General features: G+C 46.6%; 1 protein-coding gene across 1 annotated transcript in view; it reads right to left on the bottom strand.

The window, feature by feature from the left end:
- IL2RB (interleukin 2 receptor, beta) overlaps nt 1-9,477 on the bottom strand; it is an 11,448-nt gene extending 1,971 nt beyond the window's left edge. The window contains exons 1-8 of the mRNA XM_010136964.1: nt 9,396-9,477; nt 8,937-9,063; nt 7,299-7,404; nt 6,025-6,133; nt 4,882-5,030; nt 4,291-4,462; nt 2,348-2,444; nt 480-564 (exon numbers count right to left, since the gene is read on the bottom strand). Coding sequence (XP_010135266.1) covers nt 480-564; nt 2,348-2,444; nt 4,291-4,462; nt 4,882-5,030; nt 6,025-6,133; nt 7,299-7,404; nt 8,937-9,063; nt 9,396-9,477 — 927 coding nt within the window. The remainder of the gene's footprint in view (nt 1-479; nt 565-2,347; nt 2,445-4,290; nt 4,463-4,881; nt 5,031-6,024; nt 6,134-7,298; nt 7,405-8,936; nt 9,064-9,395) is intronic.
- Nucleotides 9,478-9,847: the final 370 nt, after the last annotated feature.

Raw genomic sequence — 9,847 nt, 5'->3', positions numbered from 1 at the left:
GAAAGAGGCAACAAGAATGCAGAAAACAGCAGATTGCCATCCAGAGTGATGGCAATTCTCATTAGGAGCAGAGGAAAGGCTCACAGTCAAGAGAAGGGCATCACAGCAGAAAATCTGGGGAAGAGCTGGGCGTACTAGGGGAGGTAGGCGGGGACTGATGTGGGGTAGAAGGGAATAAGAGAGGCCAAGCTCCCTCCCTTGTTTTCTCTCAGGTTCCCTGTTGGGGGTGCATGGTGCTGAGGTTTGCATGGTTTGTCGTTTCTTGGTTCTGTAATTACAGATGCCTCAGCCAAGTGTCAGGTTTTAGAAGGTCAGAAAATAAGAAAGTGGAAAACCCAGCAGCTGGTGCTACAGGCACATGTGTCGTACATGCACATGTACGTCTGACAGCTGGCTCTCTGTCCTGGGCATATGCAGCTGGACCCTCCTTCCCCTCATTTCTCCCTCATAACCACATGGGTCCTTCCCCAGCCCCATACCTGAATGTCACCTCCGTGAACTGAAACGAGTGGGGGAAAGAACTTTTCAGGGTCGGGGATGTGAATCTTCAGGATCTTCTTAAACCTTGGGAAAAGAGAATGAGAAGGGGGAATAAATCAGGGCCTGATCCTGACCAGTCTGGCACTGGGATAGAAGAAAGCATCATAGCTCATTGGTACTACCCTGGTGTGGGGAAGAGGTAAAATAAGAACAAGTTTGAGGGCCTGAAACACGGTATTTGAGGGATAAGAATTATAGAGATGAGGCAGTTAAATCAACATTGGAAAATACACTTCCCTCAGCCTTTTCCCTGGGGAAACACAACCAACAGTTGACTGGTTTCTTCCCTGCCTTGGTTGGTCACCTTATCCCCTCCACCTGACGCCTTAAGCTCCTGTCCTGATGACAAGCTGGGCAGGTCTCCCCTGTTTCCAAGCTCCAGCTGCTGTGAGCTTCCCCATCTTTGCTTTGCTCCTACCGCAATGACTTACGGGACCACATGGCCTGAGTGGGACCATCACTGGCAAAGCTGTGCCACAGCTCTCTGCCCTGTTAGCAGGAAGTTGCATGGTATAACTAGGACACTCTGGCTGTGCAAGCCATCTGAGTACAATGTGCATCAGTCCAGAGGCCTTTACTTCACTGGAACTGGTGTGTTTTCATCCTGAGGCAGCATGAAGTGATCTAATCTGCTCCTCAGTCCCTCAGAGAGGTTGACTGATCTTGTCAGATCTTTGCTGAAGCTTTGCTGTGGGATGCTCTGAGGAAAGACCCTCCTGACCTCTGGAGGCAATCAGTGTACTCTCTGAAGCATCAGAATTTGCTAGTTCTTGCATATAAACTACCTTACATCATTGCAGACGCTATTTTTATTCACTTGTGTAATCCTTCCTTAGATTTTACCTCAGCATTATCCTCCATCCAATTCCCCCAGGTTAATTATACTCTGTGGAGAAAGAAGGCCCTTTTATCTCTCTCCATGCCACATAGCTAGCACTTCCTCACCTTTGTGTATGACCCAAGGTAAAACACAGTGACCAGGACTTTCTCAGTATCTATCTTCTGTCAACATGCTTCTCCTTCTTTGTTTACAGAGGAGCCATCCAGCCCCTGCTGCCTCATCCCTGAGAGTATTTCTCTCTGCTCCCTGCCATGAATATCAGCACTCTGCTTTTTGTCCTTGTCCTCAGATAAGAAAACCTGTGGCAATTTCTAACCTTGCCATGCTGACAAGTCACCCACCGTATTATTGCACAGGGTAACCTTGTGAGGCACTTTCAGTCCTGAATAACAGCAGTGTCTGGGTAGTGATGCTGTCAAAGAGATCTTTAAATCACCATGTAGGTGATTACAGCATGTGATGAGACACTTTAGGACTGCATAGACCAGCGGTATCTCACACAGGAGTTTTGCCTACAGACCAAATGTCACCATGTCCTGCCTGAGCTCTTGCTGGAGTATTTAAATGAGAAATTAGAAATATCTAGGCTTGCTTGGTCTTGTCTACTGAGGAAGACCTCAATCCAGTGCCTTGAGTTTTAAAAGGCAGTTCTGGTGCATCCCTGCCAGGGAACACCACTCTAATCTCTGGGCAACAGAAGCGCTGAGGCAGCTGTTTTTAATTCAGCCAGGGTATGGCACCGGGTCACAGGAGCACGGCACAATACAACGATGGTGGTGAAAACACATCATCTTGAGTGGTGATATATCTCCCCAGGCAAATGTCAGCCTCAAAAGGCTGGGCTATAAACCATATTTTTAAGCCACTCTATCTTTTGAGTTACACCAAGTGAAAAATAACCCAGGATTTGAGAAGACGCACAAGACACAAGAGAGGAATAGAGAGTAAAACTTAATTCTCATTTACCATTTCAGGGTCCGTAAGTTAATAAGGAAGGCAGTCCCAATGATCACAAAGATGCAAGTGCTGACTATAAGAGCTGGCAGGACTGGCCGAGATGTTTCTGTAAGATGAGAGAGACCGAGGCAGTTGCTGTGAAAACTTAGGATTCTGGAGGCAGGAGCTGCAGCCCTTCCATGGCTATTCGAGATGATCAGAGTAGGCCTTTATTATATTTTTATATAATAGGAAATTATATTAAATTATAATATTCAGGGATTTTATTATAATTTTATATAATATTGTACTGTTACATTAAATCACAAAACACAGGCCAGATTAAATAAGCTCTGCTGTGTTGTGTAGGATACCTTTGAGCTGATAGGGTTTTCAGAGTCTACTTGGCATTGTTTACTAGATAATTTGCGCTGAGCAGCTTGAACTCCCTGTTCATAACACCACCACAGCTAGCGGTTGCCACAAGAGAGATGCCTACTGGCAATCTTCTGGTTGAAGTATCCATCAACCAGTCTGTCTCATTGCAAAGGAAATCAGGGAGTCCTAAAATCAGCTTAAATGAGACTGGAGACTTGAAACAACATTATGAGTCTGTGGGGGAGACAGAGTCGTAGGGGTCATAGGTGTTTGAGAAGGCAGGAGGACCAAGGATGGAGAAGGACTATGGTCAAGGAGCTAGCTTCTTTGAAGAGGTGTAGGAAAGCTTTAGGAGGCTAGGAAGGTTACAGCTTTCCACCATATTTTAGTACTTGAACTGTAGGGTTAGGAGAAAGTTCCCACATTGCCAGCACTGCCAGCTCTCCTCGGTCTTGTCTGGCATCATCTCAGACTTTTCTTAATCTGCCTCTTTCACACACATCTCCCCAGTGCACCTTTGCTTGGTCTTGCTATTCTGGTGCCTGTCTCCTTTGTCTGACCCCGCATGTCCCTCCATCCCTAGTGTTCCTTGGTCTGTGCCTGCAGAGCATCTCTGGAGTAGTTGTGAGGGAGCAGAGAAAAAGAAAAGGAGACATTTTTAGGGCATTCTTTCTTTGCCTGTCCTTGAGATGCTACTCAGATCACTTTGTCTCCTCAGCCTCTGGTACCCTGTTTATCTTTGGGTCTTGGTTGCTATGACAACTGGTTGCGGCTGTATCCTATTCATTGACATCACACACTGTCAAAATTTGGTCACCATAGCAACACAGTGCCCTTTCTAAACATAGCTCCTCTGTTTATACCAGCACCAGGCACAACAGGGAGGAGCTGAGGAAGGGCAGAGTTGGGGCTACATGAGAAGGAATAACCTCTATCTGCTTATTTTTTGGAAAAGAAATGACAGAGACCACGGCAGATGACTCACCAAAGAGACTTGCTCAGGGCACTATTTTTAAAGGTTGGAGGTGTCCTCCGTGCTGTGGTTCATGGCAATGACTGATGCAAGTCTCAGCAGACCTTTTTGGAAGGGACTTAGCATGTGTGTAAGTCTCATTCTCCACGAGACTTTGCTCCTAGGCTCAGGTGTCCTTTGGTTCAGGAGATGAATGCTCTGTTTCGCTGCGTTTCACTGATCAATGGCTCCGATGAACTGGTCCATTTTAGAAAGCTGGATATATGTTCCTAGGTCACACTAGCAGCTGGGAAAATGAAAGTCCTGGCCACTGCTTCTGCAGATCGGACATCTGGCCTCACTGCTTTGGGGAAGCAGACCCTGATTTACATCTTGTGACTTATGCCTGACTTCAGAGGGTCTCTGCTGGGGTGAGGGGGGGGTCTTTGCCCTTAAGCCTTATTGAGCCAGCCTGAGCTAACAGATTAGAAGGGACAGTTTGTTTCCAAACTTTCTATCACTCTTTGGTCAACACAATCATCTGTTCCCATCTTCCTCCAGCTTCTCATCCTGCTTTGGCCCTTCTACCTTGTTTTCCCTGAGTCCCCATTTTCCCTTCAGACTGTATGTCTCTGATGCTTACTGTCAGCATGTGTCCTCCACAGTATGGTCTTGCTCCAGTCGCTCCACACACCATTGCAGAATTCTGAGGCCTTTGGCCTTGCACGGACAGCTGCCTCGTATTTCAAATTGGGTGAGAGAGTCTCAAACTCCACCCACATCTGGTCCTGCATAATGGTGACGTTCGTGGCCTCCTGTGAGTAGGGAAAAATTAGAGCATCGTTAACACCCTAGTTTACAATCTCATGTATCCAGATCTTCCAAGGCCCTCAGAAAGGACCTGTCTCAGATCCCTACAACTCGTGCACTGCTTGTTCAGCCTGGAGAAAATTTCTTCGCTTTGCTTTTTTCATCCCTTTTATGTCTGTCCTGGAGCTGTCTGGATTTCCTTGTGACAGCACTCAGTAAAATAGGAATCCTGTCTGTCTCCGTGTCATCACCAAACACTGCCGGCAGGTGACACAGATGAAAGGGTGGGAGGCTGTTATGCAGTCTCCAGGTTCACCAAAACTCGTTTCATCCTGAGGGGAGGCCCAGAAGTAAGTCCTGGGTGATGTAAAGAAAACCAGGATTCTTATGGATGACAGCTCCCAGTACCCACCTCCATACTCACCTCCCAGGACTGATGTGTGGCTCGGTACCACACTTGGTATTCCCGCCTCCCTTCCAAATAGTGAGAGGAAATATTCAGGCTCCACGTTAAGTTGTACTTGTTATCAGTTTTACTAACCAGCTGAAGATTTCCTGGAGGCCTCAGTTTTACTGGAAAGAGAGAAGGAACAGGGCTGATAACTCCGCACTGTCTATCCGTAACTTATGGGACTCCACCACAAACCCCACTGCAGCTGGGTTTGTATCTTGGCTGTGCTCACAGATTCCAGCCAGCCACAGCCACGTGAAACAGTTAGTGAGCTCCTCCTCTCCATTCCTCCTTCTTCCCCACTGTCACCGACGGCAAAAGGCCTGTTGTCTCTGGACTACATTAAAGGCAGCTCCTCCTATGAGCCTGTGAGTGGCCCCTACAGTCCGTGCAGGCAGTCCCATATGGCCATGCATCCTATCTTGTAGGGGTGGTCTACCAGGCAAATGTATGGACAAGAATGGAGCATGGCTGGGGAGACAGTGGCTTCCCAGCTGCTCTTTCAGAGAGCTACAGCCACAGGGGGTGGAGATAAACAGACTGTCTAGGCTGATACTTCCCAATCCCTGACTCCTGCCATGCTTTTTTATGCCTCACCTTGCAGCAGCCCTATTGGATGTCTCCTTGAGCCAGGTAAACTCACACATCCAGCAATAAAATGACTTAAGCGGTTGTTTTTCTGCTGGATTAATAAATTGAATTCTTTCAGCAAAGACTGATGCATCTCAAAGCTGGCTTAAAGGAGAGTGGAAGCACATGTCTGGTAGAAGGGTCATGGGAAGAGCAGCAAGAATTCCCCTCCTTCTTGTAGTATGCATTTTTCAGGTGAGCTGAGCTATCATTGCCTGTTTGAAGCCAGCACCCCCAGCGCAAATCACTCTTGTTTAAGACAGTGACAGGGCAGTGCAGGACACGACTGGAGGCAGCTGTCATGACACTGCACGTTAGAGGTGCAAGTGGCAGGAGTCAACGCGGTTCAGGTGTGCTAGTTGCATCAAGGGACAAGACGTAAGTCTAAAATCAATTATGAATGTTGCATAGAGGTGGATGGGGAAGAGAAATTAGCTATCATTTTGTGGGGAAGCTTTAGAGAGTGCAAGACACATGAGTACTCACTGTTTGCAAGTGGACTGAAATTTTCTATTTTCACAGGTATAGACCTATTCTCTCCAATCTGGCAGCGGACAGACAGGTTAAGACTGTCTGAAACGGTGAAGCATTGATTCTGCAAGGAAAATTTGCCATTATTGACACTGAAGCCTCATCAATAAGCATTCATATTTCCAAACATTGCCTATATATAAGGAATACTTGACAATAAACACGGCCAATATTTGTGGATGAAAAGCATAAGCCTCAGTCATAAGTGAGGAACCAAAGATTTATAGTTCATGTGGTTGGATTTTTTTTTTGTTCACTGGCAAGAGGGGCACAAAATATTGTGATATGCTAGTTTGCTAGGATTGCTGTATGTGCTGACTAAGCAGGAAAAAAGTTACTTTCTGTGAGTGACATTTATTAAGAAAAAATATTTTCACTGAAACATTTTGTGTTCATTGGTAAGATCGATACGACATTGGTATTAAACATTACTCTTGAAGTGCAATGATACTGTAGGGCCACATACATCACACAGTAGTAAATAGAAGAATTAGCTTGATTAGAAAGAAAAGATCTGGGAGCTGTTTACCAACCCTGCAATTTGTCTTTGCACATGATGTGCAAATGTAAGAAAGATTGGCTGTCATTAGAACTGGTTGTGACTTTATCAAAAAGGAGAATTAGCTCATATTTGGGTGGGTTTTTTTCTGAAAACACAAGGACTGCAGTAACTCTGGATAAGACTGAAAGAAGTACGTAATGAGTCTAAAAAAAGACAGATGTAAATAAAGAATGATAGCTATAGGATTTGCATCAGCATTAGCTCCAGCGATGTGTTTCTGTTGTGTCTTGCATTTGACACATCTAACTAGACTTCACGGTAGTTAATGATCTGGAAGATGGTACTGACCCCTTCAAGGAAAATGAGGTCAAGAGGTGACCTCAGAGCTGGGGGTGATGTCCATCCCTTCCCAGAGAAAGGGATTAGGAGCAAACCCAGGAAATTGAGACATGGGACATTGCATGTGATGTGTCTGTCCTACACATCTTATGCGTAGGACAGCGTGGCCCAGCTCACAATGAAGCCAGTCCCTCCTGCAGGGGAACCCACAGGGGTGATGTGTATCAACAACACACAACATCAAGCCCAACTCCAGAAGTGAAGTCAGGGATTAGGTTTGGGCTTTTTTATACTGCTCCTGGGTGTCACACTGTTTATGCACACAAAAGCCACATACAAATCCTTTCCAACTCATCATTAGCCAGAACATCCCAGATGAATTACTCACATTACTGTTTTTGCTGAAGGTCTTAATGCATCTCCTCAGTCCTGTCATGTGTTCTGCCTTGTGTAATTCACAGTGCTCCTTGAATTTTTTAGGTAAGGGAGATAACCTGGAGTTTAAGCTGAAGAAATCCAACGACCTGTGGAGGCTGCATTGTATTTAGTCAAACTTTATGCAACAAACACTAAAGCCTTCAAAATCATTTTGCATCCTCCTGTATTTTCTGAATGGGTTACAGCAAGGATATAACCCACTTCCTCTCCCCACTGTGTCACTCAAACAAATTTTACGTGCTGGCGTATGGAGAATCAATGTATCCCAGTTATTTTGAGCCAAAGATAACAGTAGGTTTCTAGTTTCCAAGTCTTCACAAAATATTCTTTCTACCCTCTGCTTCCTGTTGATATCAGAGGGCATGCAGAGCCCGAACACACCTGCTGCCCACAACCTCCCCAATGTGGCCCTGGAAGACAGGTGCCTGTTTCAGCCCCTCTAGGGTTTACAAGTTTCCTTCAAGCCCCTAACAGTCTTATAGGATCCCAGATACTGAGTGAGGTATATCTTTTGAACCAGGTGACATCCCAGTCAGCCAAAAACTTATGTCACACTTGGCAGCACTACATCATCTCTCCTGCTTTGACAAGCGTGGCTGGGCAGCCTAAGCTAAGCTGTGACTTAAGGGTTGACAAGGTAGGAGAGCATCCCTGGGGTTGCAGTTAAGGGGGATCATCAGACTGAACTGTCTGCTCCAGCTCTAAGGCCAGATCAAGCCTGAGACTTGCTGATGGTGGGGAGAGGTAGGGTACTAGATCCTGGCACAGTTACAAATCCAGCTCAAATTCCAGCACCAGTCTCTGTGATTCACACCCATGGAGCCACATATATGCTTTGGCTTTCTAGGTCCATGAATATATTTCTAGGGCCTAGAATGTATTTGCCCATCTCACCCTGTTGGAGGTGTCTCTACAACAATCATGAGCAACCCACCCACTGCCAGAATCACACTGAGCCTCTCTTTACAACAGGCACCAGGGAAGCCCTGGGGTAGTCTGGTAAGTCTCTTGGCTGGAGGTGTCATACTTGGAGACCACAGACACTCAGCCAGCCCCGACAGTGGTCCTGGCCACACACCTACCCCTCTACTGGCAGACGTGTGGGAGAGGAAAACATCATGAACTGCGAGAGATGAAAGGGCCAGGGGAGATAAGAAAAACAGTATTTTCCTTCACTGATTATCACTCATAGTGCAAAATCTCAGCTCATCTTGGCAATGGGTGAATGGGTTAATTACACCCTTCTATGCCCCCATCCTCCTTTTCCATTGAAAATGCCTTCTTCAGTCAGGAGGGTCCTCTCAGTCAATGAAGAGGGATTTTTTAGAAAATGAAGCACAGAGCGAGCTATGGATTTGGAAGATGGACTGTGCTAGACAGTTTGGGACCATCAGATGACAAACACTGAGCATTGGCCAGCATCTCAGCCCACACTGGATTAGAGACAGAGTTCAAGACTAAGGCTCTTGGCTCTATGACTGCACTACACCTGGCCTGGGGAGTGGAAGCCTACATTTTTAAGTGGTAAACTTTCCAGGACACTTTTCATTCAAAGCACTGGCTTTCCTCAGCCTTTCCTGTCACTTACCTGTCACAAAAAGGAAAATCTGATAAAATATCCAGCTGACATGGTGCTTCAACCAGGTCCCTGCCTGGGTTCCAGTCGCAGAAGAGAGCTGCCCGCGAGTCATACCAACAAGTTAGGCTGGAGGTGCCTGCCAGCATAGAAGAGATGGACAGCAACATGCCAGAATTAGCAACGATGTTTGGCATTAACCACCACCCAAGACAATTCTGCCCCATCCCAAACTACAAGCTGACTCCTCTGATGGATAACTGTCTCCAAGTAAGAAGGGCTGAGCCACTCACTCCTCTATGTCCTTGGAGTTTGATGTGCTCATAAGAGACCTGTAACTACTGCAGCCTCCTCCGGCTGTACGTTACAACATGAACATTGCACAGCAATACACCACAGCGCACACACTTCTCTGGATGACTCCCCTCCCTGCTTGCCCAGCTGGCATGGGTGAAGGGGATCACTTCTTACCTTGTGCTGAGTCTGATGACTGTGAGAGAGGTGTGAGGCTGAACAGCCAAAGGTGACACAGAAGCAGCAAAATGGGCTTCATCTGTACTGGTGACACGCTGAAAGAGAGAAGATGCCCCCCCAACACGGCTCAGCAATACAAATTAGGAAGATGTCATCTCATAGGAGGCATCCACTGTCCTAGGGCAGGGCTCAAAGCCAGTGCCAATCTTGCAGGCTCAGAAACTCATTCCTCTTCCTCTCCGGTGTCTGTGCTTTTCCCTCAGCACCTCATTGTTTCCCTGCCTTGGGTGCTTTGCTCAGCACTGAAACTGTTCGCAGTGCAGCACAGATAGGCTGTTTGCGAGACTAATGCCTTCTGGAAATGTGTGTGTGAGTGCACAGCAGTCCGCATGTGTTGTTTCAGGCTGCTTGCTGACTCAGGTAGAGAGTGCTGCCTCAGTTGCATATGG

The sequence above is a fragment of the Buceros rhinoceros genome, unplaced genomic scaffold (genome assembly GCF_000710305.1).
Source record: "Buceros rhinoceros silvestris isolate BGI_N320 unplaced genomic scaffold, ASM71030v1 scaffold37545, whole genome shotgun sequence".
Classification (NCBI taxonomy): Eukaryota; Metazoa; Chordata; class Aves; order Bucerotiformes; family Bucerotidae; genus Buceros; species Buceros rhinoceros.
Note: the sequence above shows the minus strand (reverse complement) of the source record. Positions and strands in the feature narration are given on the sequence as shown.